This window comes from Trachypithecus francoisi, unplaced genomic scaffold (assembly GCF_009764315.1).
Source record: "Trachypithecus francoisi isolate TF-2019V2 unplaced genomic scaffold, Tfra_2.0 Lachesis_group5, whole genome shotgun sequence".
Taxonomy (NCBI): domain Eukaryota; kingdom Metazoa; phylum Chordata; class Mammalia; order Primates; family Cercopithecidae; genus Trachypithecus; species Trachypithecus francoisi.
The window spans coordinates 5130209-5150404 of NW_022681470.1; the positions used below are offsets into that span (position 1 = coordinate 5130209).

Genomic DNA, 20196 nt, shown 5'->3' on the forward strand with positions numbered 1-20196 from the left:
TTAGACACACGAAAGGTGTCAAAGGGATGCCCTGTTTATTCACTGGTGCCCACCCTGGGGAAGGAACCCCATTGATACTCTGAAACCCAAGCAGCCTGTGGCTCTCCCTCCCTACGCACCATGGCTTGGTCAAGGCAGGAGATGCTCAGCCCTATCACAGGCGACCCTGCCTGCTGGGGAGAGGCCACACAGAGCCAAGGTGGAACAGAGTCTTAGCTCAGCTAGATGGCAAGCTGCTTCCAAACGTTTTCTGACCTGTTTGGTGCCTACTCTGAGCTCCCGAGATTGACTGCATCCTTTGCTTGGCGGCTCTAACAGAGTTGCAGCATAATAACAATGTGTTTACCTGAAGCGGGCCCTGGTCTCCCATGAGACATGGCTTGGGAGAGGGCACTGAGGAGACTGAATATTCCCCAAGCCTCTTACTTGCTCAGGATCCTTAACATGAGTTTTAATTCCAAGATGTATCAATCAACAAATCACCATATACTTTGTGGGTATCACGGAAACATTAAGGGAAGTAATGCCGAATAACTGATGTAAAGAAAACATTCGCTAGGAGGAGGTGTTTGAGAAGAAACTAAGTATCAAAGCCGGGCACAGCGGCACACACATGTCATCCCAGCTCCTTGAAAGGCTCAGGCGGGAGTTTTGCCTTGAGCCCAGGAGTCTGAAGCCAGGCTGGGCAATACAGCGAGACTGCGCCTCTAAAATATAAGTATGTTAATTAATTTTAGAAATTCACCAAAAGAAATTAAACATCAAATTGATGGGCTTTTGTTATATTCCTTTTACTTCAAAATAATATTGGAGAGCAGAACTTTGTTTTAGAGATATACTCTGGCTTAGGGCTACTATGAGAACAATTCTCTGTTTTTGCTTTTTCTTTCCTATTTTCATTGAACCTGATGCTCATTGTTGTTGAGTCAGGCAAGTGGTGTGGGCAATACATTCTCGGCTTCCTCTGGGCTTCTTCAGGAAATGAGTTGGCTGCCGCTGCCACCATGCTCCAGGCTGTGGGCCTATGTGGCAGGGGAGACGAGTGCATCCCCAGTGGAGATTTTCATTGCATTCACATTTGGGCTTCACAGAACTGAGAGGAGCGAGCCAGGGAACGTTAAGCAAAACCTGCAAACACACATTTCCTGGCAGTGCCTGACTTTCGAACCTCTCCCGCCCCGGGCCACACTGAGACCAGGGTTCTTAGCCCTTCAAACAGGTGGAGCAGAGCAGGCTCAGGCAGTGCGGCGTCCACCAGAGCAGAATGAAATGCCTTTTCTTTCCTGGCTCTCTGACAGCCTGTTTTATCTGATACTGGGTGGGGGAAGGAAAAGAGGACGCAATTTAAAACAGCACCAAGGCCATCTATTTCAAGCCTTGAAGATGTTGGTTGCACATATATCCATTTAAAATTATTTTTGACACATTCTCTGCTTAATTTATTCATGAAAGGAGTACAAGAAAAAAACTGAGCTTAACTTTGAAATGGAAACTTTAGGCTAAAAATTCTTGAATAAAACTCAGGAGAAAAAAAAGATAAAAGTTCACTGTAAAATAGCAAGAATATATATCAATGTTATAATATCCTCTTCAAATAAATAGAGAATGAGTTTGGCTTTTTGACCTAAGTTGGTTGTTATCTTAAGATGAGTGCAGTTCCCCACCACCCCCTCCTTTTTTTTTTTTTTTTTTACATTTTCCCAACAATAAAGAGCAGAGGCAACTTTATTCAATGTTTATAGAAAATCTGCTAAACACCGAGTGCCTAACTTGGTGCTGGGGGCACAGAGATGAAAGAGCCCTGGTTCCTGGTCTGGGTGCTGAGATTTTACAACACCAAAAGTATTTCTATCTCAGTTTGAAACAAGCTTTTGTCCTTCATCCCCTGCCCACTCTCCTCCCTCCTGGATGCCCAACCTCAAGCTTCACCTTCAGAGGCTCGGCTTCCTCATCTATAGAGGATTGTTTTTTCTTAGGTTTGCTGGAAGCAGTGAGAAGCATAGCATCTCAAGCTTCTTGTGGTAAATGATCAGCATATTTGTTTTAATTTCGAATCTTTTGCAAATAGTTTTCTAAAACACAAGAAAAATGAATTACTAGAAAAAATTTAAAAGATACCAGAAAAAAAATAAAGCTCACTGATCATGCACTTGAAAATTGTGGCAATTAAAAATTGATATAAAATTTGCCAAAGACTTCTATAGATTTCGGTACTTATCATAGACGCTAACAAGCAGCCCATCATGGGCCACAGCTGGAACAGCACTGCTGCAGAGACCAAGCACAGTACATGTGCATGCTGGAGATTTAGCCGTGCATCTTTCTATTTATATTCTAAGAGTTTTCTAAGTAAAACAACAAGGAGAGCCTGTTGTGAAGAACTGATGATGTCTCTTTGGACCTATCACACGTTGACAGTGAAGAATATCACGTTCCAATGTACATGGACAAAAATGTGCTCTTCGCTCCCCTCTCTCCACTTCAAACCATTTCTTAGATGAAAAATCAGGGATTGCATTTTTATTCATTTATTATTATTATTATTATTGAGACAGAGTCTCACTCTGTTGTCCAGGCTGGAGTGTGATGGCAATCAAAGCTCACTGCAGCCTTAAACTCCCAGGCTCGAGCAGTCTTCCCAAGTAGCCAGGACTCAGGCACGCACCACCATGTAGCCTCCCAAATAGCTAGGGCTGCAGGCATGCACCATCATGCCTGGCCAATTTTTTTAATTTTTTTTTTTTTTTTTTTTTTGGTAGAGCTGGGGTCTTGATATGTTGCTCAGGCTGGTCTTGAACTTCTGGCCTCAAGTGATCCTCCCACCTTGGCCTCCCAAAATGCTAGGATTACAGGCGTGAGCCACGGCACCTGACCAGGAATTATATTTTTAAAAAGACAACAAGGGGCAATAGTGCAGATATTGGGTATTTTACTCACCCAGGACCCGACACCCTTCCCCTAGTAAGAGCACCTCCCCTTACTTAGTACAACTTTCTTCCCTTATTCTATGTGGTTTTGAAGGGGCTACCAGCCACAGCACCCAAAAGTGCGTGGGTGTGCCCAAGGATGATCCTAACCAAAGGGTTTGAAATTGGAAGTGAAGGAGCTAGGAAGTCACATTCTTACAGTTTGAGATCAAGGGTATTTCCTGTATCATCAGTTTCAGAATGAAGGATGTTTTACTCCATGGTATGGAAGAATCTGAAAGAATTAGCAAAATTCAGATAAAAATTGAGCCCTGTTCTGGAAAGCGAGAATATGATAGCATGCTGGCTCCAGGAAACACTGAGGTCAGCTGCACCTGGATTGTACATGGTCTCGTTATAAAAATTTATCAATTTATCCTTTTTGGATTTCAATTAACCCTAAAAGTCCTGACTTGTATTGATAGGCTGGGAGGTCAAACAATTAACTTCAAGAAAATATCTGTACTAGAGGCCGGGCACAGTGGCTCACACCTGTAATCCTAGCACTTTGGGAGGCTGAGGCAGGCAGATCACCAGAGGTCAGGAGTTCGAGACCAGCCTGGCCACCACGTTGAAACCCTGTCTCTACTAAAAATACAAAAATTAGCTGGGCATGGTGCTGCCTACCTATAATCCCAGCTACTTGGGAGGCTGACACACGAGAATTGCTTGGACCTGGGAGGCAGAGGTTGCAGTGAGCTGAGACCACACCACTACACTGCAGGCTGGGCAACACAGCAAGACTCTTGCTTCAAATTAAAAAAAAAAAAAAAATCTGTACTAGTCACTAAGTGGAAACTGAAAGCCCTGGCAAGGCAGCCTCTATCACTCTCCCCACATGATCTGTCCATCGTAATAGGGTAACCTAGTGACTCCTCTGCTGTACCCTTTTCTCACTTTCAAAAAGATACAGATCCTATAGGTCAAGCTGCTGTGTCTCTAGGTCACAGGCCAGATCTTCCCATTTGGATCACAAAAGTAGGTCGCAATATAATACCTCTCACTTAGATTCCTGCTCTGAGAAATTCTTTGAAGTACATATATATTATTAAAAAGATCACTTACATAAAAGGAGAAATAAGAATTTTTAAGGTTTTGTACTTAGGGCAATCCGAGTTCTAAATTCTCTGGATAATAAACAAAAGAAAGAGTAGTTCCCCTAAAGATCAGATACAAGAAAAAAAAAATGCAGGATTAAAAAAAAAATGTGTTTCAGTACATGGGCAAAAGGTATGGAAAAGAATGTCTCAGTAAGCAGTTAATAAGAGTCACATAAATGTTAAGAAGTGGTTGCTTTATTCAGCCATATCGTAAATTAATCCGACCACGTGTGTGTAAATAGTAGTCGTATGAGAGGAATTTGAATCCTATAGCTCTTTACAGATATTTGGACATGTCAAAAACAAATACTTGAAAAATTTCTACTTTTTAATAAAAGCCTCTCTTCTTGGGTGAAAATTAAGTAAGGAAGTAAAGGAGAATGACAATTGCATTATAACATGTTTAAATGACAATGGCAAATAATAGGCCAAAGGAAACTATGTTTCTTAGGAAAAATTCAAGCCAAAATTCACCGTCATGCATCACGCATAAGGGAGCAGCTAACACTTCTTTCCTTTCTTCTTCCTATCTTTCCTTCTTTCTTTCCTTTCCTTTCCCTTCCTTTCCTTTCCTTTCCTTTCTTTCTTTTCTTTCTTTCTCTTTCTCTCTTTTTCTTTCTCCCTCTCTCTCTCTCTTTCTTTCTTTTTTGAAATGGAGTCTCACGGCCGGGCGCGGTGGCTCAAGCCTGTAATCCCAGCACTTTGGGAGGCCGAGACGGGCGGATCACGAGGTCAGGAGATCGAGACCATCCTGGCTAACACGGTGAAACCCCATCTCTACTAAAAATACAAAAAACTAGCCGGGCGAGGTGGCGGCACCTGTAGTCCCAGCTACTCGGGAGGCTGAGGCAGGAGAATGGCGGGAACCCGGGAGGCGCAGCTTGCAGTGAGCTGAGATCCGGCCACTGCACTCCAGCCTGGGCAACAGAGCCAGACTCCGGAGTCTCACTCTGTCGCCCAGGCTGGAGTGCAGTGGCGCAATCTCAGCTCACTGCAACCTCCGCCTCCCGGGTTCAAAAGATTCTCCTGCCTCAGCCTCCCGAGTGGCTGGGACTACCAACGCGGGCCATTACGCTCAGCGAACTTTTTGTGTTTTTACCGGAGATGGGTTTTCACCATGTTAGCCAGGATGGTCTCGATCTCCTGACCTCGTGATCTGCCCGTCTCGGCCTCCCAATGTGCTGGGATTACAGGCATGAGCCACCATGCTCGGCCAGAAGCAGCTAACATTTATTTCTATTATAAATTAATGCTAAGTTGTCTTTTTCAGAACAATTGCATTAATCCATTTCTCTAGTAATTTACATAGAATCACAGCTTAATGGATAAAGGTACAAGCTTTGCAGGCAAATTACTGGGGTTCAAAACCTGTTTCGATAACATATCAGCTGTGTAACCTCAGATGACTCCTTTCCTTCTCTGTGCCTTAGTTGCCTCAGCTGTAAATTACAGAAAATAAGAATCTGTAACCTTATAGAGCTATTGGTAGCATTATATGAGAAGCTCTCAGCTTGGTTCCTGGAACAGTAGAGGCTCAGCAAATGTTAGCCACTGCTGTTAGCTATAACTCTATTATTTTTTAAAGAGTTGCTACATGTAGCATGGTACCACGCAGATACTAAGATCAATATATTGTTGTTGTTGTTGTTGTTGTTGTTTTTGAGATGGAGTTTCACTCGTTGCCCAGGCCGGAGTGCAATGGTGCGAACTCAGCTCACTGCAACCTCTGCCTCCCGGGCTCAAGCGATTCTTGAGCCTCAGCCTCCCGCGTAGCTGGGATTACAGGCTTGTGGCACCACGCCTGGCTAATGTTGCATTTTTAGTACAGACGGGATTTCTCTATGTTGGTCAGGCTGGTCTCAAACTCTTGACCTCACGTGATCCCCCCGCCTCGGCCTCCCAAAGTGCTGGGATTACTGGCGTGAGCCACCATGCCTGGCCTAAGATGAATATATTCTTATTCCGAGGTGACAGCATTAGGTGTCTGTATGATCGTTGTGTGTCCTGTATTTAACTTACTCTTATGCGTACATGTGCACCTCCAAAATACCATCAATTCCCCTACACGGAACCCCCTTCATTCCCATTTTCCTACATCCAAATCCTACCAAAATCAGTAAGAAGTAATCTGTTTCTCTCCCTGTAATCCTTTTCTAGAACCTCCCTTCTGGATCTTATCATTTATCTTACCAACTACATGTGTATTTTCTTTTTCTTTCTTTTTTCTTTAACTTTAGAGACAAGGTCTTGCTCTGTTGCCCAGGCTGGAGTGCAGCGGTGCCATCACAGCTTACTGCAGCCTTGACCTCCTGGGCTTAAGCCATCCTCCCACCTCAGCCTCCAGAGCAGCTGGGACTACAGGCACGCACCACCATGCCCAGCTAATGTTTGTATTTTTTGTGGAGATGGGGTTTTGCCACATTGCCCAGGCTGGTCTCAAACTCCTGGGGCTCAAGTGACCTGTCCGCCTCAGCCTCCCAAAGTCCTGGGATTACAGACGTGAGCCACCACACCCGATCTACTCATGTCTTTTCTTCTCTTCCCCGCTAGCCGGTAAGCTTCTGAAGGGCAGTAGCTGAGGCCACTTTATATTTCTATTTCCCACCATCCCTAGCACAGCGTCTTACGACAGAAAATGCTCCATGTATAATGGGTGAATAAATGGAGGAACAGTTTTAAATGTACCTGAAAGTCTGTTATGGAAAAGGAAGAAGTTGTTTGAGTAATATTAACAGTAATAACTGGAAGAAAGCAGCCTTGCTTTGTTTTCATACATGCTAGGCTAGATATGTTTAGCGTTCATGCTTACAAGGCACTTGTTTCAAACACTGTCATCTTTTTCTTTTTTTTCCCAGAGATGTGGTCATGCTATGTTCCCCAGGCTGGCCTTGAACTCCCGGGCTTAAGCGACCCTCCTACCTCAGCCTCCCAAATTTCTGACACTGCAGTTGTGCACCACAGCATATGACTTCCACTGTCATCTTTTAATCACGGGGAAGTCTAGTTTAAGAGAGAGAGTATGTGTGTGTGTGTGTGTGGTTTTTAAACACGTACATGTAAGTGAGAGGCCTGGTGCACTTTACTAAACCTACTTGCATTGTCAGAATGATTATCATTTGATTCTGATATACTTAAACATATATATTTATGCAAAGTTAAAAATAAAAAGTGATGACAAAATCATAATACAGTATCATAGGGACAAGTAAAATTCCCAATAAAAAAAAATTTAGCCTTATCACCTTCTTATACTTTTTACTCTGATATATGTGAGAAGATATTTATTTGTATAGCAGTACTGAGCCAGAAAGAATAGTCATATACATTTGGAATATATTCACCATTTTTATTAATGACTTATGGAGCTCCAACTCTTTGTAAAGTGGCGAGCTAGGAGCTCTGAGAAATATAATACTGATAAGACCTCTCCTCTTACTTGAAGAATAACACATTCCAGAAGCAAAAAATAGCAAGTACACAAAAAACTTCCAAATACTCTTTTTTTCCCCCCAGATTTTGCTTTTTCCTCCTTCGAGTAATTCATTTGCTCAAATGCCATCAGCTCAAAGTGGGAAGAAGGATTCAAGGGGAGAAGTGCTCCCTCTGATGAGAATCAATTGGGAGGCCTAGGTAGAAAAATCAGGATTTCAGGGAGACCTTGGTAAGAAGGTAAGATTATAATAGAGCTAGAGAAGGTCAGAGGGGTATTCTAGGTATAGAGAACAGCAAGTGGGAGAAAAAGCCCTCCAAAAGTGCAAGGGGAGCTGTGTGGACTTACATTTGTCTGGAAATCAGCAGGTAAGAGGGTTTCATCTTGGATGAAATAAGACTGGAAGGTTGAGAGCCTATCAGAATGACCTCGCATGCCATGCTGTCATTTGCCTTTCTCTAATAGAGTGGCACCATGGAAGGTTTTCAGAGTATAGTAAGTAACAGAGTCAAGGCAGAGGCTCATGAATATTCACTGGGCAATGGTCAGCAAAAGAGACTGGAAGAGTGTTGAGACAATTCTGATAACCTTTGTGAGAGGTCAGCAGAACCTAAGTTACAATGAATTTAAGTGGTGGGTCTGAGGGTCATTTCAATGTACTTTCTGAACTTCAAACTAAGGAAATACCTTAAACAAAAGATCATCCAAGCAATTTAAATGCCTAATGTCTAGAAATAGGAAGTTAATAATGGGTTGTCTTAAATCATGATTGGAATCATTGATTATCAGAACTAGAAGGAAACTTATAAATCATCTAGTCCCACCTCATTTTATAGGTATATAAGCAGGCCCAAAGAGTTAAGTAATTTCTCAAAAGTTGCAAAGAAATCCTGGAGTGAATGCCTAGAGAAGATACTATAATTCAGGTTTCTTCAATCCTAGGCTGTCTGGGGACCTCCCTTAAGGGAAAGCGTACGGTTTTAATTGTTACTGCCACCCAACCACCCAAAAATACTCTTTGAATCATTCTTCTTTATTCTTTTCTTAAACATCCAAAGACCCCATTTCAGTCTTATTGGCTGGTGGCTGTTCTTCCATTGTACTTTAAAACATGGTCCTTTCTATGTGCTTTTAACTACTCCCTTAGCTACAACGAATACATTTATGTAAAAGGGGATCCAGATCTAAGCCTCTAGTCATGACCTTTCTCCTCACACCAAGCCAACATTGGACATCTCCACTGGGGTTGCACAATAAAAAGTATTCTTTTCCTCGGCTACCTCTTTTAAGTTCCTCAGTTGGCTTAACAGATCCTCTAGTCAACTTGGGTTAGAGAACTTACAGTTACCTTTAATTCTGTCCTCTCTTATTCATGACTCCAAATACCTCCTGAAGATGCGACTTCCTTTCCACTTCACGGGATAGCCACAGCCAAGGGCTTCATTACTCTCCCCTTGGACTATGGTGCTTATATTCTAATTGGGGTCCCTGCCAGTCATCTCTTCTCAACCCATCCATTTTTCAAAAAGCTCTTCAATTACCTTCTTTAAATACATATTTGAATCTGTCATTATTCAAGCCCTCTTGACTTCTTACTTGAACTAAACAGCCTCCTAACTGAGAAGTTGGTACACTTTTTCTGTAAAGGGACAGACAGTAGATATTTTAGGCTTTGAGGACCATATTCAACACAAGTGTGGTAGAGAAATATATAATAAATGAAGGATAATGGTGGTGTTTTCTAATAAAATTTTATTTATGGATGTATAATCTTTATGTGTCAAAAAATATTGTTTTCCCTTTTTTTCATCCACTTAAAAATATAAAAACCATCCTTGGTTAATGGTCACACAAAAACAGACGATAGGTCAGACTTGGCCCATTGGCTGCAATTGCTGACCTTGGGCTAAGTGGTCTTTCTGTCTCCTAGATCAACTCTCAAAACTCACTTTCCACACTGTTCTCTGAGTCAAGCTCCCAACCCAGAAATTCAATCACGTTGACACCCCTGCTTAAAATGCATCAAGAGCAACTCAGAATGGGCGAAACTCCGGAGATGGCCCATAAGGCTCTTCTGGGTCCCTGCTCCCCTTTCCAGTCTTATCTCCTACCAATCACCTAATCTGATAGTAGAGTTATGTTTTCTCCCATCTTTATGTCTCTGTATTTATTGGTCTCTCTACCTGGGGTACCCAACCCACCTTTTTCCACTTTCAGAATTCTTACTCATGAACTAACTAATCAAGATCGCTGCCAAATATCTCCACCTCCCTGACTATCCCTTCTTCACAGTCAGCTTTCCCTGATAGCAGCTTTCCTTGACTATTGCCTTCACCTCTGGTGCAGACTGGGCCAGACCTCCTCCCTAAGTGCTCCTGTGAGAGTCATCACTTTTATCATTGCACTGTTGTCACACTCCATTATATTTGAATATACAGATGTGGCTTCTTTACTAGAGTATGAGCAATCTAAGGGTAGAAACTGAGCTTTATTTTTTCTCTCTATGCCTAGGACCAAGCAAAGTACTTAAAAGATAGTAGCTGCTCAATAAATAGTTGTTGACTAAGTTAATGTTACACTCACCCATTTGGGTCCTTTAATTAATGCTAAATTTCTATTTTCCTTTTTTTTTTTGTTTTGAGACAGGGTCTTACTGTGTCACCTAAGTTGGAGTGGAGCGGTGCAATCATAGCTCACAGCAGCCTTGAACCTCAGGGCTCAAGTGATCCTCCATCCTCAGCCTCCTAAATAGCTGGGTCTATAGGTGCACCACCATGCCTGCCTAATATTTTTTGTTTTTTGTAGAGATGGGGTCTCATTGTGTTGCTCAGGATGATCTCGAACTCTTAGCCTCAAGTGATTCCTCTGTCTTGGCATCCCAAAGTGTTGGAATTACAGGTGTGAGCACTGCACTTGGCCTCCATTTACTGTTTTAAAATCCAACAAGGAAAACACCAAAAAAGTGGTAGGCTATTTTTCTTTTAGGTTGATGTACAGATTTCTACTACACTTTTTGAATTTTCTTTGCTTCTAAAGATTTGGATCCTTATTTCATCATTACTTTAAACATGGTTTTCATATTCAATTTTAAACTTTGTTTAGAATATGCCATTTGAAGTGTTTAAGTTGAGACTGTGTGGTAAGGTGTTATCTGTGTGGGAGTTATGTATTTCAGCTGATCTACACTGAAAAAGAACGACACAACATTTTTCAGTCACACACCTGAGTATACTGAATCAATAAAGCATGGTGAGGGGTGGCAAACTTAAAAAACCAACCAAATAAACAAAAAGACAAAAAAGTGCTATATATCAGAAATAGCCCAACAACCAAGTCACATTGTCAGTGCAAAGGGGAGATATACACAGTTCCTTGCATTTCTAATTGTCATCTTTAAATTTATGAATGTGGATTTTATAAAACATGAACACAGACTAAGCATAAAACGCTTACAAAAGAGTACCGTACTTAGAAAATAATTATTTCCTGTTAAACTACGTTTAAATTTTTGTAGAATTGGTTTAAATAAAGCTCAACAAAAAAAAGCTTTCTATGGAACCAAGCAAAACCGTTTTTCTTAAGAACAAAGGAATTAGTTACCACTCGTCCATTTTCAGCAGTTGCTGCATCTTAATATGCTCTACTTGCAAGAAATTGATCTTGTCAAACACTACAAATTGATACTACACGGGAAAACTCTCTATGGACTTTGACTTCAGAAATTAACTCTCTGAATGAGACAGAGTGGCAAAAGGGGCAAAAGCAGCATTAATATTTATTTACTGAAGCTCAGCCACACTGAGACGTTAAAAGCTGTCCTATTTCTGAGGTTTAGCAGTGCTTAGCACACAAATGGTTGGTTCTGAATAGAAGTCTGACAGAAAAGAAAAACTATTAACATTACCATGATGAAGCTAAATTCTGAAACTTGTAAGATTAAATAACCACAGGAATTATGCTAACATTAGGTTCTCAGTTCTACAATGACAATACTTTAAATGAGCATTAAAAGAACAGTTATTATTCTGCAATATTAAGCAATTTTTTTCTCATATGTTTCATCTATTAGGATTTTTTTTCTAGATACCATACGTGTATAAACAATTGATTTTCTTTCTTTGCTTTCTCTTTCTTTCCTCTTTCTTTTATTGTTTAAAAGGGAAGATGTAAAATCATTTGGAATATTATCATAACAAAATGTTTCATACAAGGTTTGATTTTAACAGAACCAGAGGCATCTTAACACTCACCCAAAACTTTGGGAGGTTCACCAACCTCTAGAATATTTTTTTCTCCAAATGCAGGCTGTTCAAGTGGTGCTTTTCTCCATCTGTTAGCATACCGTGCTCAGAATTACATTGTCATATTTAATGTAAAAGGGATCAGTCCCCTTTCATAGTTTAAATTCAACATATTACTATGATTGGAAGACCAGTGTTTTTCTAATTTATAAACCAAACCAAATATCATAAACTTACATGTTTATTTAAACAAAGTTCTCTCTAAAAACTGAAAAACTCTTAAGAACTGAGCAACCCCAAAGGCTTGATGTGAACACTGAAAAATCGTAATAAAACTCAAAGTGAAAAGAAATCACATATGATAAAGTGAAATATCTACTCTCTCTGTTTGAATTTTTCTTTCTATGTGTGTATTTGTGTGTGTGTGTGTATGTTTTTCCAATGCAGCAAATTCACAATGCTTACAACCTAAAGAGTCTTAATGTAATTTAGGGCCGAGCTACATATTTACTAAAGTTGATGACAATGATGATCACATCACAAAATCTCATGATGGAAACAAAGTAATTTGAAACCTCAATAGTGTAAGCCCGGTTATAATAATGATTTGAACATGAGCAGTGCCAATCTATTTCATCTCGAAATTTTACACCTCCTTAGGATGCAGATTCCTTATTTTGTATCAGTTCCATTTCAATTTGCATCTTACAATTTATTTACTTTGTCTCTCTCACCAAGAGTATTTATTATTTTTCTAAATAAATTCCTCACATCCTTCAGTTCAAGATTTTTATTAGACGTAGAATTAGCAGAAGAGGTAGTAGTGGTGGTAGGAGAAATATGTCATTTTGCTTATACTGATAGAGAATCACCTAAATATTTGAGCACTGTAGATGAAAGGTTTTGTAATCTATCAGTAATTCCCTGCCACACTTATCATTCACATGTCTGGGTGTTTTGCTTACCACATCTCCACTTTTCTTAATATGCCTGAAAGCTATGTGTGAATTGAATGACTAAGACTAACTCTAACAACTGTTTGGAAGCCTGTGGCAAAAATCAGTGGAATGAAATCGGTGCTATGGCGCATAATGGGATTAGGGAGTACCTGGTGAGGTGCAGTTGGTGCTCGGATTCGCCCAGCAGTTCTGTTAGTCTCAGGCACTCCTCTCTGGCCCGGGCTGCCTTCTGCTGCTCCTGTTCCAAGTGTTGTTTGCTTTCACCCAGTTCTATTCTCAATTTCTCTATTTCCTTAGGTAGAGAGAAGGGGGAAAAGCATCCATATAAAATACAGGCACTTGAATTCAAAATTAGCTCATTTTTAGTTTTTTGTCATGAATTTCAATGTGATAAAAAATTATTAGAAAATTTAGGCTAGCTTCCATTTTATGACAAAAGGAATTAGCACATCCAAAAATGCACATAAGTAAGATTTTATTTTGGATTGTAAAATGAAGTCTAATTTTAAAACTGAAATGATTAAATGAGAGCAGTCAAATTGGATAACTGCACTTTCACTCTAAGAGTTATTCCCTTTAAAAAGTAATATTTACTTAAAATGTCACTACCTTTAAAATGTAACATTTTTGTGTGAGATTCAATCAGACACATGCAGTGATTTACATCAAGTATGTACTTTTTATTCTAAAAGATAAATTTATGGCTTCATTTGGGTGTTTTGAAACCCAAATTAAAGTAAAATAAATAATTTAAGAGATTTTTAGAAAAATGTGAGGTGTAAAAAATGGCATGATTATGATGTTCAATATTACTTGGAAAAAATAATCCAGGAAAAAAAACAGCATGAGAAATTTAAGCATTGAGAGTGTATGAGATTTCTGAGCTAAAATAATATTTCCATTTAAATTTGTAATTTTAAAAGTCAACAAGAACACTCTAAGACTAATAAATATGAAAATATATGAAGGTTTATTTTTTGGTTTCAGGGTGAAATTATCCTTATCTTACTGAAACTCAAATATTTCAAAGCAAAAATACCTTATATAGGCCATAATTTTAAATAATTTCTATATTAAAGTAGAAATATTTATTTATCAATAGAACATCTGTAAAATTAAGTCAAAGAAAATAAAAGATGAACCTTTAAAAATATTTAGGCTATTAAAACAAGAAAAAAAAAAGAAAGGGCAGAAATATTTTCAAATTCAGCAGAAAGCAAGAAACAAATTTGATACAGAAAAAATGCAACCTCCTTTTGGAAAACAAAATTATGTGTAAATAGAGGGATTTAAACTTATGTGTAAGTAGAGGGATTTAAACTTAGTATTTAAATAAACTTCCAAATTTTCTCAATATTCTGAACAACCTCCAACTGCATTCAATACATCATGTAGGATAAATTAAATAAATCATTTACACTTTTTCTTGTATTCATAACAGTATAAATATTCAGCTTATCTCCATCAAAACCATACATTAACCAACAATATAATAACTTAGTACAGTTCTCAAATATTGGTTTATTTGAAAACCTATGAAATAATTATATCATTTTCATTCAGTGTAGATTTTTTGTAGCTTTCAAATTGAAATACTAAGTTAAACTGACTTGTTTTTTTAAAATATTGTGTTATTAAAGTTAAACCCATATATTCCCAATTTAATAATTAAATATAATTAAAGAGATAAAAATAAAGAGTATTAAATGTGTATTGTTTAACCTTTATAAAATTAACAAAAGCAAAGAACTACAGAATTGGAAAGATATGCTAACTTTAAAACTTCAAAAATTAATTCATTAATTTTCTTACACAGTCCTATATGCAAGAAACTATACTAAATAATATGATGAATTCAGAGTTCCCATCTCTAAACTCAGTAGTTAATAATTCATCTGGGTAAATGAGACATATATACACAAGAAGACTATCAAAATGCAAAGCATACAAAAACACCAACTGAGTTATAGAGAAAATTCATGCCTCAGTAGCCAGATGAGGGATATATTAGCATGAACAAGAAAAGTGAGAAAGAAGTGAGGGCACAAAAGCTCTGGAGTGATACTTTCGATCACATGAAAGCTCTTTAATTGTAGATTAATAACACTACCTTTTTCTTATAGATCATAGGGTGACATGAATGGTTTAAACAGGTATGCAATATGACAGAGGCTGAGCTTGAGAAAACTGGATCAATGTGTACAATCAATTTAAGGTGGCAAAGAATGGCAGAAGGAAGACCACGAAAAGATAATTGCAGTATTCCAGACATGAGGAGTGGAGGGACTTAAAACAGAAATACAAAGAGAACATGGTGATTTTATGGAAGTAAAAGGAGCGGAATCGGAAGACCAAAGATGACTCCAGAATTTTGAATTGAGAGAAGACAAAAGAATGACAGAAATAGAAAATGTACAAAATTCCAAACTTTTTTTTAAAAAGAAAAGATACAGTTTTTGTAAGCACTATGCAACAATAACAACGTATGTACCTTACACTGGTAATTAGATTTCAAGTATAAATTAGCTGCTTTCTTTTTCTCATGGAATAAAAAGTCAAGGGTTGCATTGCAAGACAGTCCAAACACAGAGGTAAAGAACATGGATCACAGATCAGGGCTCCAGACACAGCTCTGGTACTTTTCTGTGACCTTGGACAAGTCATTAGACTATTATATAGTTTCTTCCTTCCAAAATCGGAGTGATAACAAGCTCCTAAAGCTGTTGTGAAGATTAAATTAGGATAGGAATTCTTAGCAGAGTGCCTAGCACACAGTAAAAGCTGAATAAAGGACAGCAAATATCATTATTACTGATTTTTCCCTCTGTCTTTCAAGAACAGAAAAGTGGTAAGAAAAAATGACCCATCTAAGAATATATGACTATCTCTAAAGAGTTCTCAATTCATAAAACTTCCCCCTTCTCAATAAAGCAGTATTTTGGTGAAAACTGAATAAAACTTCATCTACTGTAATTTCAAAATGTGAAATGCATTTTTGTTAGGAAGATGGAAAATTACTGCCTGCTTCTGATTATCCATGCCAGCGAAAGAGCTTATTGGTGCAGATAATCAAAATCAACAAATAATCTAACCAGCTGGACCAGGGCTCAACACTTACTCCCTGAGTCAGGAAAATCTGCCATGGCACCAAGTCCAACCGTTAGAAGAGAAATCTCTTGCCAGAAATGCCATGCTCCCACTGGCAGGATAACCCTTTGCCTCACCCAACTAGGTCAGGGCTGCTTCCCTGGCTGTATATAGTAGCTTGGGGATGAAAGCCCAACAACAGCCATAGGCCAATCGTACATTACTCTCAAAGCACACTATTAACCTGCATGTCTACAGTGCAGTTCGATGTGGCCATCTTTTGGCTAACTGGGCAAAGGCAGGTCCAGCTAGCTTTACACCTTATCAAAAGATATCTTTCAAGTCATGACTATAACCACCAGAACAACTCAAAGTAGAAACTGTTAAAAGTGATCACTGCTAGAAAAAAGTACTGGGGATCGAATTTGGAAAAGAGGAGACTTGATGCTGTTCATTTATATCCCTCCACACTGTAGGAAGCTTTTTTCTTAATCATGGGCATATGTAACTTTATTTTTATTGTTGATTAAATTTGCCCATCAAAGTCATGCACCTAATTTAAGTCACATAGTACTAAATGGCTCGTAACAAGGAACGCAGAGCCCATGGCCTACCTTCCCTACTTCAAACCTAATCTCCAATGGCACACACCATTAGCTCTTCTGATGTTTACCTTCATATTTTTAAAAGACAAACTTATATTGCTATTTCTTAAGTTTTCAATATTAGACCCTTCTTATGGGAAGAAGGGTGACAATTTAGGTCTCGTACCCCCCACCCTACATACCCATCTCATGCTCCCATATAATGATTTTGGTTAAAGCATTAGTCAGTAGTTCATTTACATTATAATGATTATGAAAAATTTGCTCACTGCTGAGAAAAGCATTCTCTCGTTTAAATTAATTTTCTTACATATCATTTTATTATTTCTAGAATTAATTGCCTAGTTTTTTAATAGTTTGTTTTTCTAGATAACTGACATTTTTCCCCAAATATTCAAACATATCTGTTAAACAACCATCAATAGTATTTTTTCAAATAACCAAACATATTAGATAAAGTATAAGTTATTTTTAAAAAAATTTTCTGGATATATCCCTCTTGGCACCTTATGTATGGCCTGGTTGATCTCTATCTTGTGTCAAGCCTTCTCCACACTTTTTTAGAGTTCTTTGTTTTCTGGGTCGTAAGTCATCATGTTTCTCAATTTATTCCCTTTTTCGGTATGAAAGCCATCTCCAGGTACCTTTCATAAGAAAAGGTACATGAAAAACACATTTTTGAGTATTCACATGCCAGAAAATGCTATTACTGTATGCATACATCTGATTGTTTGGCTGGGTATAAAACTCTATTTTGAAATTAGTTTTCATTCAGGATTTTTAATAACTATTTCACTGTCCTCTAGATCCTAATAGTACAACTGAAAAACCCTGTACCATTCTGATTCTTAGTACCTGGTCTATGATTTATATTTTTTTCTTTCTGGAAACTTTTACAGTCATCTCTTTTTCCTTGTCATTTTGAAATTTTGCAATGCTGAATCCTGGAATGGAGCTGTTTTTCATTCTTGTGCAGAGTTTTCAGTGAGTCCTTTTCAATCTGAAGGCTTATTTTTTTTTCAGTTTGAGGATGTTTTCTTCTACTATTTTAAAATATTTTGATGCCATACACTTTAGCTCTAGGACATTAGTTGTTGGATTGATTATCTCATTTTCTTATATTTTCCATCTCTGTCTTCTGATTGTAACTTCTGAAAGATTTCTTTGACTGATGACACCTCATTTTGAATGTTAAGAAAATTTTCTACTCCTTTTGTATTTCTATGAGCTATTTCTTGTTTTTATTGACACTTTTTGACATAGCATGCTAATTTTAATCTATGAATATAATATCTTACCTATTAGAATATACAGTATTTAAATGTTTTCCTTTGCTCATTATATGTTGCCTCAGTTTCCTCCAGGTTCCTTTCCTGTTTATCTGATTTGGACTCTCCATTATGTTGCAGGTTTTCCTCAAATACAGGGTAATACTTGGCTATCCTTTTATATTTAAGAATGAGACAGTTAATAAAAGTGTGGGTTTAATAGTTTTGGGGTAATATGATAGTTTATTTAGACTGTTGTTCAGCAAATATTCACTCCCATCTCTCTTCCACTGAGAGTGGAATACATTACGTCTCCCCAGGGACTCTGGGCTTAGCCATATGATTTCATTTGGCCAGTGGAATTTGCATGACTATAAGGTAAGCAAAAATCATAAATATGTTTACGTTTAGCTCATGTTCTGGTGATTAACTAAGAGAAGTGTATGCACTGGGTAGCCGCTGCCCCTTCAGCTTAGACCGCAGAAAGAATACATGGAGTTCAGACCCAAACCCCAACCATAGCCCAGACAATGCACAACCCACAACCTGAAGCAGAAACACCCAGTCAAATAGAGCACTCATCGGCCAAATCTTACTTGACCTACAGACTCATAAATATAAAGATACATGATTGTTGGTGCAAGCCACTGAGTTTTGTCAATATAAAATTATTACTTGAAAGGAATAAGGAGTGTTACAACTATACATCACCTTAGAATTTTATTTGATCTTTGAAACAATTGCATGAAACATACAGGGCAGGTATCTTTGTTTATACATATAAGAAATTTTGGGTCAAAGACATTGAAAATTGTCTAAAGCAGTACACCCAAGCCTTGAACCAGATCTTCTAACTTCACTGCCTTCACCACACCATACAATAACTTATGCAGTTGCTTTCAAACATTTTTTTGGCCAAGATCCATAGTAAAAAATTCATTTTAAAATCACAATTCAGAGACACACACACATATAAATGTAAGAAGCATTTCATGAAACAATATGAACTCTTACGATGTGTTATGCACTCTGACATTTCCTATTCCATCTTATTTTATTCTACTTCTTTTATCTTATCTTACATATTTATTTATTTATTTTTTTGAGACACTCTGGCACCCAGGCTGGAGTGCAGTGGTGTGATCACAGCTCACTGCATCTGTGACCTCCTGGGCTAAAGTGATCCTCCCACCTCAGGCTCCCAAGTAGCTGGGACTACAGGCATGCATCACCATACCCAGACAGTCTTAAAAAAATTGTTAGTGGAGATAAAGTCTTGCTATATGGCCCAGGCTGGTTCAAACTCCTGAGTTCAAGCAATCCTCCCACCTCAGCCTCTCAAAGTGTTGGGATTATAGGCATTAGCCACTATGCCTGGCCAATTCCACTTCTTTAAAAAAAAATCTCCTGCTTCAATCTATAAAATTGATTTCACAATCCTACAATTTGAGAAGCATTCTATACTTCAGATAATTAAAATATATTTTTTACATAAATTAATAGAACCAAATAAAAAGTTTCATTAAAAGAAATTCTACTATACATTTTTCCTGATTTCCTAAGAAAAAATATCCAAAGAAATGAATGTAAAACCTATTTGAAACATTATACAACATCTTAATTCAAAAGGATAACTTTGCCTGGAAAGAAAAGAAGCATAAACTATAATACCTCAATGGTAGTGATTTTTTCCTGCTACTAAACATTATGTGACTTAAAAATTATTTTGCCATCTTTAATATAGGGTGACTTGTTTGTGTAAGAGAAGATGAGAATGGAGAGAAACAAATTACAGTACAGTAAGAAGACTAGATCCAAAAATCCTCACAAGTTAAAAGAAGGAACTGGTAGATTTGAGGCTGACAAATTTTGACAATGTGAATCTATCACTCAGAAGCCAATGGATGAATTCAAAGAATATATTTCCAAAAGCAAGGCAGTACATAATACTAAATTTTGAAACATATAACCTATCACTTGGGAGAAAATAATCATTTATATAAAGTTCTGTGTGTGTAAAAAAAATGTCCTCATTGGAAATTTAGTATTTACCAGTTCATACTTTTATTAACTTACAGATGTTAAGATTGATTTTGTCAAATCATTAGTAAATTTTTGTCTACAGCTGCACTAGCTAGCTTTGGCTATTTAAATTTAAGCTAATTAAAACAAAGAATTTAGTTCCTTACTTGCATTAATCACAGTGTAAGTGCTTGGTATCCACATGGTGATTCCATGGCTACCATATTGGAAAGTGCGGGTTTAAAATATTTTCATCATCACAGAAAATTTTTTGGCATAGCACTGGTCTAGAATATAGCAAAATGTATTTCTAAGACTCATTTTCCAAGCTAGACACTTGGGGAACCAGCCTATGTGAACAAAAGGATATTATAAGTAGTAACTCATTTTGGAAACAGCCAAAAATGATTGTCCTCTTCACTGTGGCAGATGTAGAAGGTTGCTGATACCATTCTAGAAATCCTGTTCACAGTTACCATTGTTGATTGCACATAACACTGACTTAATGCTTTTATTGT

At 37.9% G+C, this 20196-nt stretch overlaps 1 protein-coding gene across 17 annotated transcripts in view; it reads right to left on the minus strand.

The window, feature by feature from the left end:
- Positions 1-20196, minus strand: part of SDCCAG8 (SHH signaling and ciliogenesis regulator SDCCAG8) — a 251197-nt gene that overhangs the window by 119028 nt on the left and 111973 nt on the right. For all 17 annotated transcript variants that reach the window (XR_004434333.1, XR_004434329.1, XR_004434327.1 and 14 more), the window contains exon 13: positions 12846-12988. Coding sequence is in view for 8 of the 17 variants with exons in the window: in XM_033199699.1 (XP_033055590.1) it covers positions 12846-12988 (143 nt within the window). In the remaining 9 variants the exon portion in view is untranslated. The remainder of the gene's footprint in view (positions 1-12845; positions 12989-20196) is intronic.